At 34.4% G+C, this 23273-nt stretch overlaps 1 protein-coding gene across 3 annotated transcripts in view; it reads left to right on the forward strand.

Moving 5' to 3' along the window:
- The window catches only part of LOC125073020 (ABC transporter G family member 23), a 92179-nt gene extending 69503 nt beyond the window's left edge, over positions 1-22676 (forward strand). For 2 of the 3 annotated variants that reach the window (XM_047683686.1, XM_047683687.1), the window contains 13 exons: positions 5951-6069; positions 7928-8123; positions 12937-13138; positions 16243-16357; positions 18703-18878; positions 19233-19295; positions 19927-20082; positions 20407-20641; positions 20883-21007; positions 21205-21329; positions 21437-21681; positions 21809-22064; positions 22204-22676. In XM_047683686.1, coding sequence (XP_047539642.1) covers positions 5951-6069; positions 7928-8123; positions 12937-13138; positions 16243-16357; positions 18703-18878; positions 19233-19295; positions 19927-20082; positions 20407-20641; positions 20883-21007; positions 21205-21329; positions 21437-21681; positions 21809-22064; positions 22204-22324 — 2134 coding nt within the window. In that variant the 3' untranslated portion in view covers positions 22325-22676. The other variant, XM_047683688.1, reaches the window with a different exon arrangement.
- The last annotated feature ends 597 nt before the right edge of the window (positions 22677-23273 follow it).

A 23273-nucleotide genomic window follows, 5' to 3' on the forward strand; every position in this document is an offset into this window, starting at 1 on the left:
TGTGCAATTAGAATAATGACTTTAATTTTCCCGCAACATGTGTGTTATCTTGTAAAAGTGTTTTTAATGAAGCCACAAACAAGGTAATATATACGAGTATGAATACATTCATATGTGATACAAAATATAACATATATTTAAATATTAATTAAAGAAGGATGTAAATATCTGTGTATACTTAACATAGTATTTTGAAAACTACACATTTTCGAAGTCACTTAATGGGAACAGAGATTATCTGTATTTATTTCCGAATCGATGCAAAATTGTTTTTGACACTCGATAAGAAAGTATAAACGCTTCTGTAAACAGCGATTCCGACTTTGACTTTTGCGAAAAAAATGAAGATATCAACGATTGGGACGTTTAAAAATAAAAGAACGTAATGTCACACAGAATATGATGAAATTTAATGCTTTCTCATCGTTTACCAATTTTTAATACGTCAAATAAATTAATATTATTCACGTTTTACGTTAATAATATTATAATTAAGTTTGCAGTGCTATTATCACTTATACATACATCACCATAAAATACATCATAAATGACATTTATTATGAGTTTTATTTCTTCACAGGATGGTCGTCGTATAATCTGTAGTTAATTTAAGACAAGAAAAACACTCATTTGCAATAACTTACAATTCTTACTACGTCATAAAATAGCAGATAGGCTTTATTTCCTGGAAAAGTGTACACCACACTGCTGTATTTAACGCTGCGTTGGATTCACATGAAGCAGAATTTTGATGCGTTTTCTTGGTAGTGCTTTGTGCAAGCCTGTCTGGGTAGCTACCACCTCTCGTCAGACATCCTATCGCTAAACAGCAATATTGAGTATTGTTGTGTTCCGGTTTAAAGGGTGAGTGAGCCAGTGTAACTACAGGCACAAGGGATATAACATCTTAGTTCCCATGGTTGGTAGCGCATTGGCGATGTAAGGAATAGTTAATATTTCTAACAGCGCTATTGTCTATGGATGGTGGTGATCACTTACCATCTGTTGGTCCATTTGCATATTTTTTAATAATAATGTTTATGATAAGTTCCCAATCCATTACGATCCAACTTCGACTATTCCTCTAAAATGAAACCTTAATCGTAACTGTGATATACCTCAAATATATATATATATATATATATATATCACTCACTGAACACTTACAAACTTAAAATTTGGCAGGTGATTTCAGGGTAAAGCCGCAGGTTCTCACGATTATATTTCGATCCAACTTCGATCGAAACGCAACTGGATCGTTGTGTTAGTAGAATAGGAAAACGATTACGGCAACGATTCGATCTGATTGCGATAAACTGTGAATTTGTTGGTAGAATTTGGACCCATGTTTCATCGTAATAATTTCGTTCATTTCCGAGCGCGAGAGGAATTATTATTAACACACAAATAATTGTCATAGATTTAATATTGCTATTGAAACACACGTACTTAATAGGATTATAATATAGGTATATATACCAATGGTGACATGAGGTTTAATTTTCGCCCGGATAATATAAATTACGATAAAACGAGCAAAACGGTACTACATTTCATAAAACTAGTTATTGAAATCTTTAATATAAATAATACTCATATACCTACTTAAATAATTATATTTATATAATTTGCCACACAATTATTATAAGTTTAATTTAACCATAATGTAATAAACTTCGGTACGGTTCATTTAGTATCAAAATATTAATTTTGAAAGAAGGAAATATTTATAAAAAAAAAACACTAAAATTTATAAATGCTTATAATGCGCAATGCGATCGCAACGGTCTGTTTGTTCGTTGCACGAGGCCGGTGTTGAAACGACTCACATTCTATACTATATGCGACCGTATATATAACTTATCTTTATATGTATATAGTTTTAATTTCATTGCTTGTAAGTCAAGTCTCAAGATTTAATGATATGCAACGTTGAAGTACATTGTACACGGTCCAAATCGTTTTGATATTTGAGATCTATTTACATAATTTGTTATTTTAAGATTATATGGGCGTATTGTTATGTAATTATAAAATGTATTATATAACTATTTTATCTTGATAACTTTAGTGTATACACTAAATCAGAACTAAAAATGGCTTGAAAAAGAGTAACTACTGAGTTTCTTTCCGGTTCCTCTCGGTAGAATCTACATTCCCAACCGGTGGTAGCTTTATTTAATATAGTTTGTTAAATGACAATTCAAAAGCGCTTGTAAAAGTCTACTTGAATAAAGTATATTTTGATTTGATTTGACACTACTTACATATTTTGAATGTACCTCAAATAATGACCATGCGCGATGATGACAATAAATAGCAATTCTGATCACCTGGGCGAAAAAAACTAGCCCACTTGTTACCAGAGAATACAATAAGACCTGGTATGACAAATAAAAGCCAATTTAATAAATGAGGCATTAAAGATAAAAAAAAAATTAAAATAAAATACTTATGATAATAAGTGGTAACCACTGACCAGATATGGATACTGGAAGAAATATTAACCATCCATTTTATTATCAATTCGCCTCCATCTTGTTGGTAGGGCTTTGCGCAAGCCCGTCTGGGTAGGTACCACCCACTCACCAGATACTCTACCGCCAAATAACAGTACTCTGTATTGTTGTGTTCCGGCTAGAAGGATGAGAGCCAGTGTAATCACAGGCACAAGGGACATAACATCTTAGTTCTCGAGGTTGTTGGCGAAAAAAAAAAAAAGAACTAAGATTATAAGTCCTCTGTGACTGTAGTTAAACTGACTCACTCATCAAAACGGAACACAAATAAGTATTTCTATTTAGAAATATAGAATATGAGAATGAGACAGGTATACGAACGGACAAAATCCTACCTCTTTATATTAAACACCCGTTCCAGGTTCACACAGGTGCAATGTATTTTTAAAGAAAATGATATTGATATAATACCCTTTAACATTAAGGAAGTAGCGTGAGGGCGTAGCTTCCACCCGGTACATGTACAGCCTGTAAATTTCCCACTGCTGCTAAGGCCCCCCTTCCCCCATTTAAGAATGTTTGGAGCATATTCCACCAACGCGCTCCAACACTGGTTGGGGGATTAACATGTGGTAGAATTTCGTTGAAATTAAATACATGCAAGTTTCCTCACGATGTTTTCCTTCACCGCCGAGCACGAGAAGAATTATAAACATGAATAAAGCACATGAAAATTCAGCGGAGCTTGCAAAGGTTTGAACCCGCAATTATCGGTTAAGATGTAACCACTGGACCATTTCGGTAAAAAAAACAAACGTTGAAACAAATATTATTAAGTATAGTATAGATTCCGAGAATCTCGACGCTTATATCTCCGAAATAAGTTTACAATAAAATTGTTATGATATATATTTTATATATAGTTTTACTATGTTATAAAGTAGGTATTTAGGCGATTAGTAATAATTTACAACTGTTTATAAAGTGTACGGTGTTCGGCCTTGCGAAAATTTCTCTATCAGTTTTCCTGTTGCATCGCCTTGTACGGACCACTCATTTTTAATTGCATGTATTTATTATTAAGAGGCGTTTCTCGCCCGATGACTTACTTATAACAGATATCGTTCACTTATTAAATGATTTAAATTATTTTGACCTGTGTATAACTTAATTATACCATTTATACTTTATTAACACATATACAAAGTCCCGGAGTTTTGTTCGTGTATTAAAAACGAATGGCAAAATAAGTTTTGTTTTATTTAAAAAGCAAAGTAGCAGTTGATAATAGTCCCACTACTGGGGTAAGGCTACTCCTTTAGAGGTTTGAAGGTTATTCTACTACTGCTCCAATGCGGCTTGGAATACACATGTGGCAGAATATCATTAATTTGACACGTGTAGGCTTCCTCACGACGTTTCCCTTCGCTGCTGAGCACAACAAATTAAGCACGAAATTATGAAAATTTCGTGTTGTTTGCCCGAGTTTGTACCCTTACGTACTATTGGTTGCGGGGCAACGTAAGACAGGATTATTGGACGGCTGTATACTGCTGTTCTACTTCAATTTAAACTTTCTTTAGAGTTCAATTGTTTAGAAATATGAACATCGACAGTTTAATGACTTACATCAGAACTCAAGGGTTCAAATCCAGGTCGAAACAATCGGTCGGAAGTCGAAAGTTTTAACAAATTAAAATACATATATAACATAATTAATCAATACTATATTATAATAAGTAGGTAACTTTAAATTTAAATAATTAAATTATTATTTAATGACGATTGAAAAATGCTCGTAGGAACGTCCCGTTTAATGTTTTGATTTGTCATCGAACTTGACTAATATCTTAAACGTCGTAACTCCAAGAATATTACTTAGAAAATATATAATTACTTTCAAGAACAAATCCTTCCATTAACCGTTACTTATAGTTATATCTTTATTTATAAGTACTAAGTATTTAATAAGCTGTTTTTAGTTTGAGTGATTAATATAAGGCACAATAATTTATTGATAGAATCATGAAGTAATTCCTAGCAAACGAGGTTAGTTGTCAATGGAGACTCTACGACGTTTGAATAATATCAACTAACCAAAAAACGTCGATAAAAAATCCAAGTAATTGTGACTCTACCCAATAAATGCTGAATAGCTTTTGCTGTTAAATAAATCGTGTATTTTCTTAGTTTATTTATTAAATGCGTGCATCTTAACCGATGCTTTCGAGTTCAAACCCAGGCAGGCACCACTGAATATTCATGTGCTTAATTTATTTTTATAATTCATCTCGTGCTCGGCGGTGAAGGAAAACATCGTGAGGAAACCTGCATGTGTCTAATTTCAACGAAATTCTGCCACATGTGTATTCCACCAACGCACATTGGAGCAGCGTGGTGGAATATGCTCCAAACCTTCTCAAAGCGAGAGGAGGTCTTAGCACAGCAGTGGGAAATTTACAGGCTGCTAATGTAATGTAAATATGTGTCTTTACTCGTTTATATTGGCAACTGTCTATGTCTTAAAATAATTTAAGTGTGTGTTTGAGATAAATTGAACCCAGTAGGTGGTGCTGCGATTAGGAATTAAAACGATTATAATTTACATATCAAGTATGCACAGTATGTTTAATACGTGGTAATTTATTCTTTAAAGCAAAATCAATATTGAGGTGGTAATTAATTCTGATTCTCTATGTAATTTTTCATTAATATTTTCTTAATTAAACAACATTATTTGATCTGTTATGTAAACAGCTTGAATACGTTAAGTGATTCATCATTTGTAATATTCTGACGACTCGTGTATGTATCACTTACAAATATGATTCAAAACGGTTGTAATGAAATAAATATTACAGTAACGTCATCATAACGCAAATAGTCATAACCAACTAGGTATTTCCCGGAACATTAACCATATATTTTTACTTATTGCATTAATGTTTTCAAGGCTGATTTTACGTCAAATTTCAATATCAGTTCAGTAGTCTAGTTACAATGAGGTAATAAAAAGATAGATTTACTTTTCCATTTTATTGGTCTTGTCATCATTCGCTTGCCCAACGCCAAATGATAATTTAAATTAAATGTAATGTATGTATATATGTACATAATGTCTACTATTGGTTCGGAATGTAAATTCTATAGAGTAGATTCCGATTCTTGTCGGTATTGTATTAGATTGATTGAGATGTAAGAAGCGATTTAAGAATTATAATCTCAGGTTGTACGGACAAGAATCTCAGTAGATTCTGACCGGTTCTTACTTTCTTCGTGGCCACTGAGTCGTTTTTTTACTCCACGTGTGTCCTGTTTTTCGGATAAACGTACAGGTTCGGCTATTCAGTTATAGAAATCTGATAACCTTACACACATATGTTTAGAAACATTAAAGTATTTTGTTAGCATGAAAGGGCTTAAGGAAAATCCAATAAAAATTGTGTATTGTGCTCCCAAATGTAAAAAAATATGTATTTATTTTGTTACAGTTATGGTCTCCTCGGGGCATCAGGATGTGGTAAAACTACTCTATTATCTTGCATAGTGGGGAGACGGAAACTCAACGGAGGTGAAATATGGGTGCTGGGAGGCAAACCTGGAACCAAAGGTAAGATACCTCTAATTATACCATTTATCAATATTTACTTACTTACCAGGCAGATACTTGATTTAATCAATAGTAACTTAGGCAACAACGATAACTTTTCTGTTAAATTCAAACGCGCACGAAGTTGCTAGTATCCAATATTAGTATATAGGCTTTAAGAGCCAATGTTGGTTAATCTTTCTTACAGTACCAATGTTTCTGAACGTTGGCGCCCAAATAACAGCTTACCAATTCATTAAAAAAAATAAAAGAAAAACGAAAATATAATTACAAAAAGTATTCGATTTATATCTACCCTCGATAGCCGTAAAACTAAACGGTCATTTACAATTTTCTAAACGAAACATTAAGGCAAGTCTCTCCACCTAGCCTAGATAAACTCCTTAAGTTCACTAGTGAGATTAATATTTCCACTATGGACCTAAAATTACATTCAGATAATGTTGTAGTTAAGGTTACACTTGGTTGGTTAGAAAAGAATAAAGTTAGTTGTCAATGACGTGATGACTATAATTTACAACCGATACCTTATATATAGTGTAAAAAACCCTAAAAAATATACATCTTTATATTAGCGGCTTCACAAATTGACTCCTTGAATTCAATGTAAACCATATTATGTGACATACTCGTGTATACATATCACATAGCCTTTATATGTTCCTGGAGAAATATGAGCTCAATTAATTATGTCATATATATATAATTGTTACGGTCTGAATACGTTTAATATGCTCTGTGTTACCTGAGACACTTGTACTTGTGGTATATATCCAAGCTTGTTTGGGTAGATGTATCAATTTATAAATATGTCTTGTAGGATACCAGTTAGAAGAGTAAGTAAGTTTAAGTACAAGTTCCACATAATCTGACGTGTGACGACCTCCGTGGTCGAGTACTGTGTGTACCGGTTTTTATGGGTACGCCGCTCCGTCCCGAATTCGATTCCCAGCCGAGTCGACGTAGAAAAAGTTCATTAGTTTTCTATGTTTTCTTGGGACTGGGTGTTTGTGGTACCGTCGTTCTGATTTCCATAACACAAGTGCTTTAGCTACTTACATTGGGATCAGAGTAATGTATGAGATGTTGTCCAATATTTATATTTATTATTGAATCTAAATGCTTCAATGTTTGGCGGTATATTCACAGTATAAGGAAAGGAATAGTTAATATTTTATAAGTTTCAATGATTTGTAAAAGCAACTTGTCTTATTATCAAGGGACAATTAGATTATTGATTTATCATAGTCATAATTTAAATAATATGCCGTGCATTATATGAATCTTTGTATCAACATTGTTTAAGAGCCAAGAGTTTGTTTAATGTTATTCTTGTTATATTGTTAACTAAGTTATTTACAAACGGATGGCCTACTGCCGGATGTTGGAACCTTGAGAAGATTTTAACATATCGCCTCTAAGAATTTATAAGTCTATGACTCACTAAACCAAACCCGAACTAACAGTTTCACTCATTAAATTAATACTAGTGCGTGTGGTCGGAATATGATCTTTTTTTATATCTGTGACTGTCGAACGACATCATTAAAAAATCTTTTGGGCTATATAATAATACGACAAGTTTTATTATAGGACTATGACACGCAATTTGAATATACTTATGAGGCCACAGGTCCTGAGATCTTGGGTTCAATTCCTGAGTTGGCGCAATAACAAGATATTGTGTTCTTCTTGCGAACATTTAGGTAGCAGCTCTAAGTCTAAGATTTTGGCACGTAAATTCATGACTACTCATTTGAACTCTTTCTATATAGAATAGGGAGAACAACGACGTTTACGCACGAATTCAAAGGAGTATTTACAATTTAAAGTTACGTTTTTAATTACTCCTTGACAGGTTCCGGTGTACCCGGTAAGCGTGTAGGCTACATGCCTCAAGAGATTGCTCTGTACGGCGAGTTTACCATCAAGGAGACCATGATGTACTTCGGATGGATCTTCGGTATGGAGACCAAGGAAATTTTGGACAGACTACGCTTCCTACTGGACTTCTTGGACTTACCCAGCGAGAACAGAATGGTTAAAAATTTGAGGTAAGTAAAATTTTAACTAAGATTCTTCACGACGAAAACATCGTGAGGAATTCGCATTTGTCCAATTTCAACGAAATTTTGTCACATGTCCATTCGACCAAACCGCATTGGAGCAGCGTGGTGGAATATGCTCCAAGCTTTCTCCTCAAAGGAAGAGGAGATATTTACAAGCTGTTAATACTAATAAATACTAGTTGTCGACTGCGGCTAAGCTCGCGTTTTAGAGGTTAGTCGTTGGTGTTGGCATAAAAAAGGTAGCATCTCTTAGAGTTGAAGTTTGATTCTTAACAAATTTAATGAAACTCACTTTAGTGGTTAGAGCAAAAGATAGACTAGAGTTAATTTAACAAATTGCAAGTGTGAACCCGGCGGGTCGCTGGTTACTTAATACAACTGAGTTTTATTCTACGAATTTCTCAGCTACATAGCTTCGTATTTAAGAATGTATAGACAACATTCATGCGAAGGATATTAAAATTTTCATTTCCTCAATCCAATCTCTCACTTCCTTTAAATTTGACAAAACGCTTGTTAATTTTTACGTAAAATATTTGTACTTAAAAATAAATATATATAAACGTGTAAGGAAGTACATAGTCGACAATTTACTTAAGCTAGTATACATAACTTTGTATTCATGGACATACAACATTTAAGATGATATTTTCCTGTTTTTAAAATGATTTATGGAATGAATGCTGTATAATATTTATTGCCGTTTAATATTTTTTAATGCAGTATTTAAACTTCACGCTTATTAAGTACAGAGCTTTGACAGACACATAAATATTACTCGCTATTATTCGCTACTTGATTCAAAAATCGATTTTTCTAAACAGTAATATACTATAGATGGGATATTTATATATATAATTAAAATCATCTTGTATTAAGGTGATTAAATTTTATTTTTAAAATACCCCAGATGCTTAGAATATTATAACATTTAATTTAAAACTAATGATAGTACGTCGAGTTTATCGATTTTTAATCGATACAACAATAAACTAAATTTGTTTTTATTCCTAAATTCATCACTCAATAGTTAATATTGGCATATGAAAAGTTATTTTTTTAATACATTTCATTTTTTTTATGACAATGGTAATAAATAAATATTAATAATTCCATACATCCCCAATGCGCCACCAACCTTGGGAACTAAGATGGTATGTCCCTTGTGCCTGTAACACTGGCTCACTCACCCTTCAAACCGGAACACAATAGTACTGAGTAAATCTGTTTGGCGATAGAATATCTGATGAGTCGGTGGTACCTACTTAGATGGGATCTAAGTAGGTACTGTAGGAATGACAATATGCTTTATTAAAGAGTGCTTTGATAAGCATTTTAGAATCGCTTAGAAGATTATGGTAGCATTCAAAGCTTAGATTATAAGTAAAGGCACCGAGTTGTCTATTTTTACGACTGTTACATGATTCTTACGTATCGAAACGTTGGAATCTAATTTAAAACAGATTTAATTTAGATTAGACAAAAAATATTTGTTTTACGGCCTAAACTTGTTTAAATTTTTTCTTTAATTTATTTTAATTTTAAGCAAAAATGTTGATGAGAATTAAATTCACAAGACACAGCTGTGTGTATTTCTTATTAAATACATTTATTAAAACATTATAATTCACAATCCATACTAATATTACGAATGCGAAGATAACTCTGTCTGTCTGTCTATTATGCTTTTACGGGTAAACCATTGAGCCGAATTTGATGAATTTCCTATAAAGTAAAGTTTAGTCCTAAGGAATGACAGGTTTTCTCATACCTTACACCTACGATCACTTAACACGCGGGCGAAGTTGGCGACGAAAGCATATAGTTACGAATAGTAACGTATCTCATATACACATTGAGTTATTTCTTCTTAAGATTCAAAATCAAAATATACTTTATTCAAGCAGGCTTTTACAAGCACTTTTGAATCGTTATTTAACAAACTATTTAAAGTAAAGCTACCACCGGTTCGGAATGTAGATTCTACCGAGAAGAACCGGCAAGAAACTTCGAATTCTCAATACGAATAATAACACTATTGTTATATCATATTTATATGATTATATAAAGTAAAAAGTGTTTGTATGTTTTATTTCGGCTTCGGATATCGTTTTGAATAAGAAACGTAATTAATTCCCTTTCACGACGAATTTATTTAACAAATGAAAAAAATTTATTGCGTAGTGCGCATTCATATACAGTGAGAAGAAACCCTTCCCATTTTGGCGGTTTATACTGATACATGAAGAACTTAAACGCAAAATAAAGTAAAAATTACATGTTTTAAAGTTGAAATGAGGAAATGATTGAAACAGTGAGAGGTTTTACGTGTATATAAACGGGTTCACTAACACCGGCTCGTTCAATGCCAGTCGAATAATTAAATGTTTTAATATTATTTATGGTATTTTTTCCCTTATATCAAGTTAGACGAATGTATTTACTTTGGAATTTAGATTTTTTTCTAATTAAACTCGTTTTCGTGAACACATTCAAATTACGACGTGATATATTGACTCGTTTCTATTAGGTGGGTCCTCCATTCCGGACCAGTCGCTTTAAATTTAATTTGTAATGTTATAAAATAATTACATGAGCCTACTTGAGTATACTTTGATTATTATCTTAGACGTGTAGAGAACAATTCCAAGATCAATTTTCGTATATAAGATGAAATATATTCCATCGAAGATTAATTTAATTTTTTTTTATTATATCGGTAGGCAGGCGAGCAAATGGGCCACCTGATGGTAAGTGGTCACCACCACCCATAGACAATGACGTCATTAGAAATATAAATAACCATTCCTTACATCACCAATGCTCCATCAACCTTGGGAACTAAAATGTTACGTTCCTTGTGCCTGTAGTTACACTGGCTCACTCACCATTCAAACCGGAACACACTGTTGAACACACAATACTGCTTTTTGGCGGTAGAATACCTGATGAGTGGGTAGTACCTACCCAGACGGGCTTGCACCGAGTAAATTCATTCTCTATCCGCAATAAACAAGAAACTAGAGTTAGACTTGTTGAATAATTTTTAATTATACATATGAAGAAATAATTTTATGTTTGTTTAAGTAATCCATAGTCGATTTACGATTATTTATTATTAATAAATTTCAAGTCTTCTTTGGCGTACCGCAAAAAAATGGCATTCTCTACCAGCACACGTGTTTCTCTCCTCTTATAAACTGGGTTCCTTTGAACGAGGCGTGAAGAGGCACCCAACGGGCCCGTGTAGTGTAGTCATATAAATGATTATTAAAAAAACAAAACGCAACTTTTGTTCATAGTCAACTAATAGGAGGACAATAAAACTAACGAGCTGAAATTATACCGTGTACAAATATACTAATGAACGCTCATTACTGTTATTGGATCACAATGGATGTGACAAATTCGATGTTCTACCGTGCGAGCCGTGACGAAACTACTATTTACTTTAACTCCTTTGACTATTGTAACGGTTTCAGTGGTCACCGTTTTGTTGGTAACCAGCTAACAATCGTCTCAAGTGTGACTAAACCTTTGACAAATCAACACACCGCCTTAAATGCGGCTAAACGATCGGAAATCGTACAAAGTTAATCTAATATTCGATATTTAAATTTATTCACATGTATTAAGTTCCTGCGAAATATTGTCAACTTTCGTTAACAATTGACATTAGTTGTCGCCTGCGGATTCGGTTGCGTATAAGGCATAAGAATTAAATTGAATCCTCGACCTTGGGATCTGCAGTCCTATACACTAGCCAGTAGATGATACGATTGGGACTTGACGGAATAATTTATATTAATCTAGTTTATATTAATAAAAGTTTATATAATAAATTTTACAGACGATTTTTAACGCTATTTCAATCTGTAGGTAAATACGAAAGAGTAGGTACTTAGTTACGCGTTAACTGTCGATATTTTATTGTATAATTTTAACGAGACGTATAAATTTTGCAATCGAATTTCGCCGACCTGATGTAAGGCCATTCCGGTATATTACGCGCATGTAAAAGAGGCAGGTGCTTTAATAAATAAAAAAATAAACGTCAAATAGTACTTCTACTATTGGATTACGGATTGCAATTCTCTAATGATTGATGAATGATTATCATTAATGTAATCTTGTTTTAAGGAACATGCTTCATTTTTGACAAAGTTAATAATAAGAGTGATATCTTATTATAGAAACCAAAATAATAAAATAACTATGATATGAAATTACCGTGCCCCAAAAGACTGTATATATTAAACAAATATCAAAATTATCACTATTAAAATGCCTATTCCAGTCGAAGGAGTAAGGATAAAAACCTTCGCTTTACATATAACATGTGATAAGCTTATAGCTTATGACTCTGGTATTATACATTATCTGGCATGACTGCCTCATTGGTCTAGTGGCTAGATATAAGGCCGTAGATCAAGAGGTCTTGGCTTCGAATCCCATATCGGGCCACTAAAAATTGCCCGGAGTCTAGAAATCTGTAGACAACAGTGCCGCAAAACGCACGTAAAAAAATTGAACTCTTTTCGGTCATGTGAGATTCTCCCATCGGATACTGAGAGTACGAGTAGAGAGTGTATCTGTGAGTGTTTGCGCACACATATGTCCCTCGTTAGCTGGTATCTTGAGATTTTCAGGAATCTTTCTGAAATCGGTCAGGATATCAATATGCACTACAAACAACTCGATGTATATGGGCGGAAGCTAGTATTTAATTCGTTGCAAACTTTAGTATTATATTATAGAATTTCTGTAACGTGTCTAAACATTTTCAAATTTCGAACAGTGGCGGCCAACAACGTCGAGTGTCATTCGCAGTAGCGCTGATGCACGACCCGGAACTGCTCATTCTTGACGAACCCACCGTGGGCGTGGACCCGCTCCTCAGACAGTCAATCTGGACCCATCTCGTTCGAATCACAAGCTCCGGGGACAAGACTGTCATCATCACAACACATTACATCGAAGAAGCCAGACAGGCCCATTGTGTAAGTTATTTGATTCACTCGTAATCCTATCTAATATAATAAATTAAAATCGATGTCTGTTAATATAATAATTTATATTAAGATATAACATAAAAAAAACCAGTCAGCGTGGGCCACGTCTTTTAACAAGGACGACGAGCTCCAACTCCAACGACGATCTACTGATGTTTAGTAAATAAGAAATTTTGTAAACCGCCATACTTAACTGAAACTAAAAACAACTTTACAATATTATCTCTAGGACATAATTACGCGAAAAATTTAAAGAAATAGGTGTATTAACGGCTGCTTCACAATATATTTATGATAATACAATGTTTATACAGAAGATTATACAAAAGTATTCCATAAAAGCCGATATACATACAATTAATACAAGAAATAAGAATAAACTTGTAACCCCTACTTTCCGTTTGCATACGGTACAGAGAACGTTTTTGGGCAATGGTATACGCATATATAATAAGATACCGGGAAATGTAACCAATTTACCATTTACATAAAAACATAACATAAGCAGCCCGTAAATGTCCCACTGCTGGGATAAAGGCCTCCTCTCCCTTTGAGGAGAAGGTTTGGAGCATATTCCACCACGCTGCTCCAATGCGGGTTGGCGGAATACACATGTGGCTGAATTTCGTTGAAATTAGACACATGCAGGTTTCCTCACGATGTTTTCCTTCACCGCCGAGCACGAGATGAATTATAAACACAAATTAAGCACATGAAATTTCAGTGGTGCCTGCCTGGATTTGAACCCGAAATCATCGGTTAAGATGCACGCGTTCTAGCCACTGGGCCATCTCGGCTCTTAATTTACCATTTACGAAAATTAAAAAGTTTATTAAGACTAAATTAATAAATAAGTCTTATTATTCATTAAAAGAGTACTTTTTAGAAAAAAAACGCCTGGACTTAGGCTCGGTTTCCATCACAAGACACTAATTATAGTAAAAAAACCAAATCTGTTTATTTGAAAAGAGCAACTATGCGAGTTGCTTGCCGTTTCTTCTCGCTGGAGGCTGGTTTCGGAAACGATGGTAGTATTTTAAAATTGACGATTCAAAAACGCTTCGTTGTGAAGTTTACTCGAATAAACTTGATTTGATTTGATTTGAGGCCGTGGATATAGTTGAACATATAATAAATTACTATTATAATAAAGGCGAAAGTATGTATGTATGTGTGTTACTCTTTCACGCTAAACTACATAATGGAATTAAATAAAACTCTACATACATATACTAAGCCTATACATCAGAATAACATAGGTTATCATTTATAAAGATATTGTGTGAATAATATCTTACAAAAAAACATTAAACGCGAGCGGAACCGCAAGTGATAACTAGTAATATGATAAATGGGAACTTAACCGTTTATTGGAAAGACATTCTTTTACGCAGCTTATAATAGATTTACCTGGCAGAATCGTCGCGTAAGTTAAAAGCGTTATCTATAAATTGATACAAGTTATTAATTGTATAAAATTATATACCAAGTGAATCCGACTATACTTAAGTAGTAGTAGACTACCATACTCCACTAACTAAAAATCTCACGCCTGATATCGTGAGTTTATGCGTGTGTATAAAACTGCAGTTGTGTGTGTATGACTCATAATTGTAGTTTTATTTATATACTGTTTGCTTTGGATTGATTTTTAGCGATAACTTTACAATCATAGTAAACTTAAAAGGGATTCAAGGTTATTCAAAGTTCATACGATGGAAATCATGGACACATACAAGTTATGATGTTTATAATTCTAATTTCTAAACAACACAGATATTTAATTGATATTTAGGGCTGTCTAATTATTTCATTAACAAATGTATATATTAAAAAAAATAGTAAATGTAGTTTCATTTTGTAAAAAAAAACAACATCCACGTATGTTTGAACGCGATTAACTCATTAACTACCGAACGGATTTTCATGCAGTTTTCACCGAATTAAGGAAATCTATCATATACATTACGAAGCCGGGACGGATAGCTATCGGTATGTTATATGAATACCTACCTATGCGAATACCTATGCTATGTAGCTAATTATGTAATTTGCTATGAAATAATTTTGCGTGTATAATTGTTAATTTTATTCTATGTAATAATAATTACAAGTATACTCTGTGGTCGGTTATATCATTCTTTCTGATGTAAACGTTTATAACACGGGTAGCGGTATATAAAATAAATTCGGCCTCATTGCGAATATATTGCGGTTTTTTTTTATATACAATTTTTAGCGAATTATTTCTGACAGCCCTACTCCATATCCTATTCAACGAAAACAGTCCAAAACACATAGAAGTCACGTTCGTACACACGCGTTTTCACGGACTTTAAGTCATAAAAATCTTGTTTTTAATATTTATGTATTATTCTTTCATATAAATCGTTTACATAATCTTATGTCTTGTATGAAATATTATACTGGTATTTTTGTGTCATGACGTCACAAATGCTGCTCTGAGTGTGTGGTCTGTTGTGAATTACGAAAAATGTGAAAATGTATTTATTGTATTAATTTCGAGACGATTATGTTTTCGTCTAATGATTGCGCTTAAAGAAAAATAAAATGATAGACGAATATTATCTATATTCAGTTAATACGTTGGGGGTCGTTTTGAATTTAACAGTTCTAGATATTTTTTTATACTTTGGTATTGTAAGTTATATAATATTCATATGATCATGATATCCTTCCGGTTTTGGTATTTACACTCTTGAATTTGAAATTTGATGGTGAATTAGAGTTCAGACCAGTATCTGCTGTTTTAGGTACTCTTCGAGACACGTGAATGTAAACATGTATCCGCTTTCTCTCTCGTCTTCTAAGCTCAGAACTGCAACCTTGCATTTTTATTGGCACCTTATTGATTTCCGAATATGGTTGCCGAGAATATACGAGTGGACTTGCGTCTGCGCAAATGTCCTGCAAAGTTGGCTGGTGATCCTTTATTTACAAATTAAAAACGATAAAAGTATAATGATGCGATTGTTATTATATTTACAAAAATCGAATATTAACAACATGGGTGGTTTTTTTGACTTAAAGTATCAAGTCGATAAGTAATTGTATTTATTAAAATATTTCAGATCGGCCTTATGCGCAGCGGCCGCCTCTTAGCGGAGGAATCACCTCAGGCTCTTCTCACCATGTACAGCTGCATCTCATTAGAAGACGTCTTCTTAAAACTTTCAAGAAGACAAGGTAAGTTGACAATTTTATACGTGACTTTATATTTTGATAATATTTATAATATGTTTACTTTACTGTATACACTTTTACGAAATAGAACCACGACGAACTATGATGCCCTGAAACCAGTTCTTTCTAGATGAGATTTTAACTTCCTCATGTTTTTTTAAATATAATGTCCATCACAAATTAAACGCTAATAAAAAGACAATCAACAACCTTGTAAATTGTACGTTAAGACCAAATAACTTATTCAAATAATTTTTGCTTACGATTTAACATAAGTTTATTATATGCGAATGGATTCTTAATGTTAGGTAATGAATTATGTAAATATTTTGACGTAATAATAGGCCTACTTATAATATTACTCTTTGGTTAAGATATACCGGTGGTAAAGTTCTCTTTGTCATCACAAATCAAAATCAGAATATACTTTATTCAAGTAGGCTTTTATAAGGATTTTTGAATCGTTATTTTACAGAAGTATATTAAGTAAAGCCACCGGTTCAGAAAGTGGACTAAACCCAAAGAAAACCAGCAAGAAACTTAGTAGTAACTCATTTTCAACATTTAAAATACGAAGTTATATTATTTCAATACAATTATATTTAAATATAATATATCCTTCTTGAAAGTGTGTGTACACTCATTAGGTATCCTACCGCCGACAGCAATAAACTTAACTGTAATCATAACCATATATTTGTGGTAAAATGAGTAAAAAATATATATTTATTTAAAATTCCTTTTTAAAAAAAAAAAAACTCAATATAATTTTTGCGGTACTCGTTGAATTTATATTTTTAATAGGTTATTTAGGTACGTCTTTTTCTCTTATAGGCATTATTAATCAATATTTAAAACCATGGTCAAAGTCAGATTAACTATTTTGGCTTGAATCTGAACGCTCATTGGTCGCCTGTCGCGTCATCAACCGCCACCGACCAATGGCAATTCAGATAAAGCCAAACTGATAGCTTTTGATCACTGTTTCAAAACTGGAGGTAGTTCGTATAAATAATGACAATAATTAAAAATATTGTCTTATAAAAATGCCATCTAAACGAATAGTTTTCGAATCTGATTTCGTCAGTGAAACAAGCCCAAGGCTCGGACGAGTGATACATTACAGAGCTCGGAGCAACCTTGCGTTGTTTCGTAATACGTTTGCACGCAAATGATGTTACTGGTGCGATTTGCTTGTTTTATTACTGTTGAATTTACATTACACGCTGTAATAGTTTAAGAGTTTAAACAACTCGTACACGTCACGTCACGGAAGGCATATTTCGTATTGTAATATTCCATAACTGCTTAAGTTAAATGCGGAGTATCTCGCTTGGAAAGGATGTTTTTTTTCATCAGACTAATTTTAATTGCCTTCTGTGGTTTTTATGGTTGCAGTTTTTTTACAGTTGTCTTTTTGGAATGTGGTGTGTGCGAATTTCGTAAGCTCTAGTAAAGCTTTCGTAAGCTCGCCTCCACAGAAGTATGCTAGTATATCATCTCTTTGTAGTATATTTCTTTTTTAATTGCTTTATTCTCTTATATACTCAGCTATGTCCTTCCTACCTCAAAGCCTCATCTGCTCTGATGGTTTCATGAGTCTAATTTTTACATCACACAACACCAAATCTTTCAAAGTCCTTTACGTCCTTACTTTCCTAACGTTCAAGTTTTATCTTTGAAGATGTCTATGCTGAGTGCTCAATCGTTACTGATTTGAATAAACATATCAGAGTTATAATAATCGTATTTATGTAGTTGCGTGTTTATATTCAACATTAGGTATTACACGTAAAGATATGGTGATTCTATTTGTACTAAGTAAGTAAATATAAGTAAATATTAACTTACAGTTTACAATGTATTATGGCCCTTCTCAAATATTGTACACTAGTTGTCACTAACGGTTTCGTCTGCATTTTAAGGGTTAGTCGGTAGGTGCTAGACATATAAGCCAAAGATTTTATGTACTTCCTTGAAGTTCAAGGTTGATTTATACAATATTTCTTAAAAATCCGGTTCACTAGTTTTGCCGTGAAAGAGCAGCAGACGAATAGACAGACAGAGTTACTTTCGAATTTATATCAAAGTATAGATAATAATTAATCAGTTCCCTGCCCAGGAGTCATCGGGCACTTTTCTTTGATTTCTTCATATATATTTTAGGTTTTTTTTTTATCGTGGTTAAATATTGTATTATTAATAAATGAGTCGCGATTGTTGCACTGGATTTTAAAAGAGTTTTGAAGAAGTTTACTATTTGCGCAATTCAAATAACTTGATGTCAGCAACGTGATTAAACCTCAACATATTATTTAAAATTGTATCTGTTACGTTGTTCCTAACAGGTCAAGCAAACCAAGTGGTAGAACTAAACGTAACCGGAGGAGCCCTGGGACTGAACAAGATGTCCAAACGAGAAGAAGCACCTTACGCGGCGGAGGATAACCAAGTAGTTGGATTGAACTTCCACCAGAGTAAAGAGGTGTTGATCGTGGACCATGCTGCTGGCTCTAACGGAGATGTAAGTACACATACAAATAAATACAAAATATACAGCCTGTAAATTTCCCACTGCTGAGCTAAGGTCTCCTCTCCCTTTGAGAAGATTAAGAGCATATTCCACCACACTATTCCAATGTTGGGTTGCTGGATTCACATGTGGCAGAATTTCGTTGAAATAAGACACATACAGGTTTCCTTAGCCATCTCCAGCACGAGATGAATTATAAACCAAAATTAAGCATGTGAAAATTCAGTGGTGCTTGCCTGGGTGTGAATCCGCAAACATCGGTTAACCACTGGGCCATCTCTGTTCTTGTCGGATGATTGTGTGTTAATACTTATTTAATGACATAATACTTATAATTGTTTTCAGCTGCCCGGTAAAATGACAGAAGCTGTGAAATCTGAAATTGAAGACTGCGGTAACTGTTTCAACGTAAGTTTTAAATAAAGTAAAATAAAACTTAAGTAACTTAATGAATTAATTAAGCTAAGGTAATATAAACATAATCGTTTTATGTATATATAAGATAGAAAAAAATATTGTTTAAATTTATAAAGTCACTAGTATATATATAGAATAAAAACGGATCAAATATGTTACCTTGCGGGACTCTTATTCTTATTTACAAAGTTGTATATTAAATGTTCTCATAATAAAGTTATTGAACTTTGAATCAAATTAATTTGAATTTATTAGGAGTAATTATTATTCAAAGTTCTTGCTAAATAATAATACGTCTGATATATAATTAAAGATTAAATTGGTAGTGTCTAAATTTAATATTTTTTAAAATAGAATCTGAAACACTTTAGTTTTAAATGTTGTCTTACAAATGCATTATTATACTGATCACACTAGTCTCTGTATTAATTAATCTTCCATCTGAACAACTCATCAATTGACATGAACTTGTATTGATATGTAAATCATTTGTACAAAGCGTTAGGGCGATTTAAAAGTTTAGTAATGACATCTAGACAATTTTATGAAAACAAAACTTTCTTGATTGCTATATGTAATTTGTTAAGGTTATGTTTTAAATAAGTGTCTCTCTTATTTTCAGTTTACATCAAGAGGAAAGATCAAAGCGCTGATCCAGAAGAACTTCTTACGTATGTGGCGTAACATCGGAGTTATGTTGTTCATCTTCGCTTTACCTGTTATGCAGGTCATCCTCTTCTGTCTCGCTATTGGAAGGGATCCAAGTGGTCTTCGTCTGGTGAGTGCTAACAATCTAACTCATCATCTTACCACTATCTATTTTGCCACCATTTTGCCACTTAACTTCTAACTAGTTCAAAAAGGAGCAACCCTCTAACTTATTATCTCCCCACAATCTGTTAACACTACTTTTACTGATTTTAATTCAATTCGATAATCCATTTAAATACTTCTAAGATTGTTCTCGCAGCTTCAATATCAAAATAATATTATATAAATTTCGTATAAGGAACAATTCTGTTGTTATTATATTTTTTTTTATACGGTAATTCTTTTGTATTCTAATAATTCCTCTATATCAAGTCCTAATTCGCTTATTCAGGCGGTCGTGAACGATGATGTGAACGTGATAGATGGTAACTGTCCCTACAACGCTTCCTGCTCCATGAAGAACCTCTCGTGTCGATACCTCGCCAACCTCAAGAACCAGTCCATCATCAAAGAGTATTACGCCGACTTGAGCTCCGCGATCCACGCTGTGGAAGTCGGCAATGCTTGGGGAGCGATATACTTTAATGAGAATTACACTGATTCCTTGGTTGCTAGATTAGCTTTGGGTAAGTTGTATTCTATTCTGTACTTACTAGTTACTTAAGGTTATCAGATTTGTCTGTTAAGAAAATTTAAGGATAATTACTCTCTCGTAATTGAAAAACTCGTTAATGGGACCAAAATAAGCACAATGAGGGAACTTATGTTTGACAAATTCGAAATTAACAAGACATCGCGATAGATATATCAATTTACAGTTAATACAGTGTGATAAGAGCGTAATTTCTAACAATTCCTGACCTGCAGCGGACACAGCAGACAACGAGACGATATCGTCATCCGAGGTTCAAGTGTGGCTGGACATGTCCAACCAGCAGATCGGTCTGATGCTCAACAGGGACATACAGTTCTCATACCGGGACTTTGCTAAGGTAAGCTATTATTGGTCTTTTCATATTTATTGCTCTTACTGGCTTTCCAACGTATTATTTATTCTGTTTTCGTATTTACTAATTTTCTCTAGCAAAATAAGAATGCCTCCGGAGGTCTTATTCTAGCATTTTAAATGACAATTCTTTGTAAAGACCGAAAACTCCATTAATTAATCATCTCGTTACCATTCTTTCAGGACTTGCTATCAACTTGTCACTATAACCCCAAGGTGGGCGATATCCCCATCGACTTCAAGGACCCCATTTACGGAGACAACAACCCTTCCTTCACTGACTTCGTAGCGCCAGGCGTCATTCTCACGTGAGAACTTTGAAATCTTCTTTATTGAATCGTCGAATGATGCGTGGTTTTTCTTTATCGTACAATGTGAATACAAGGATACATATGACCATTTGATAATTCTACAGGATCGTATTCTTCTTGGCCGTCGCTCTGACATCATCAGCGTTGATCGTCGAAAGGATGGAGGGTCTGCTCGACAGGTCCTGGGTCGCCGGAGTCTCCCCCGGAGAGATCCTGTTCTCCCACGTGATCACCCAGTTCGTGGTGATGTGCGGTCAGACCGCTCTCGTACTCATATTCATGATTCTCGTGTTCGGGGTGAAGTGCAACGGAAACATCGCCTACGTCGTCATGCTGACGCTACTTCAAGGTGAGTGGACGTTTACAATCGAAACCACTCTCTTGGTTTATTCTTCCGACAAACCCTCTGATGAGATACATACGAGATGAGAGCGGTGTGTCGAGAGCGGTGTGTGCTGAGCGCAGTGTGTCCGCAGGGCTGTGCGGCATGTGCTTCGGGTTCGTGATCTCGGCGGCGTGCGAGCTGGAGCGCAACGCCATCCAGCTGGCGCTGGGCTCGTTCTACCCCACGCTGCTGCTGAGCGGCGTGATCTGGCCCATCGAGGGCATGCCGTGGCTGCTGCGCGGCGTGGCGCTGTGCCTGCCGCTCACGCTGGCCACGTCCGCGCTGCGCGCCGTGCTGACGCGCGGCTGGCCGCTGGCCGAGCCCGCCGTGTACCTGGGCTTCGTGGCCACGCTGGCCTGGATCGCGCTCTTCCTCGTCGTCACGCTCACCATCCTGCGCTTCAAGCGCGGCTAGCCGCCGGCCGGTCGCCGCGTCGCCGTAGCGTACGACGGTGCCATACACGTGATGGTGATCTGTGAGCCCCCGGGACCGGTGTAGATCTACTGTTACCGCTTCTCGGGCGCCATCTTCGATCTGGATCCGTATTTTTAGTGGGAATTTTCTATTACGATTGGTTGATTTAGAACGATATACATTTGTACAGTAAGCTTAGAGTACTCTAGTTTAAGTCTCGTATCGTGTAAGGTCGTATGTGTAAGTTTATCGTTTTCTGTAACCCGACAGGACAGGCCGACGTTGGATTGGATTATTGTTGTATTTTTTATTTATTTTTTCTATTAACAATGGTGCTTGCATGAAAATTTACAATTGACAGAACATCTATTTATTTTCTCTTTATAGTTGTAATATTTCTTGTACGTAGGTAGTATAAGCGGGCAATACTGTAATTCCACTACATAGAACTATGTATAGAATAGAAGTGTCAGACTGTGATTATTTTTGCTAACATTGACATTTTTGTAATGACAATTATACAATAAAACTGTACCAAATAATTATTAATTTGTTTCCTTGACCCTTTTGCACACTACGTATAATAACTGCATTGTCTATAATAAGTCCAATCCTTCCATATTACTCGCGGCAGAATATATGAAACATTCAGGTGTCGGAAGAGTGCACGGGTGCAGTCGAACCGCTTCGCCTTAACAGTAGAATTTATGCCAGCAATGGGATATTTGCAAACTGATAATTTTTTGTATCGCTGTCAATTATGCGGTTTATAAATCAAATCTTATTATTAATTAATTTAATTATATTCTTGGTAATAAATCTATTATATATTTTTTTTTTAATTGTATTTTATTTTTACATCCATACTTTGTTTAAAACATACTACTGGATATACATACGATTTTTTTAGATATGTCGAAAGCATTTGACTGTTTAGATCACAGTTCAATAAAAACTGATTTAATTTTTAGTTCGACGTACAATTATATTGTGGAAGCGATATAACTGATAATAAAGGATAATACAGTACGCGCCAAACTTTTAACAGATGAAAAATAAAATCATAGCAATGTTCTACATTAAGTGTACCTCAAGGTAGTATTTTAGGACCTGCCCTGGACCTGATATCAACCGTTACATCG

Source organism: Vanessa atalanta, chromosome 23 (assembly GCF_905147765.1).
Source record: "Vanessa atalanta chromosome 23, ilVanAtal1.2, whole genome shotgun sequence".
NCBI lineage: Eukaryota > Metazoa > Arthropoda > Insecta > Lepidoptera > Nymphalidae > Vanessa > Vanessa atalanta.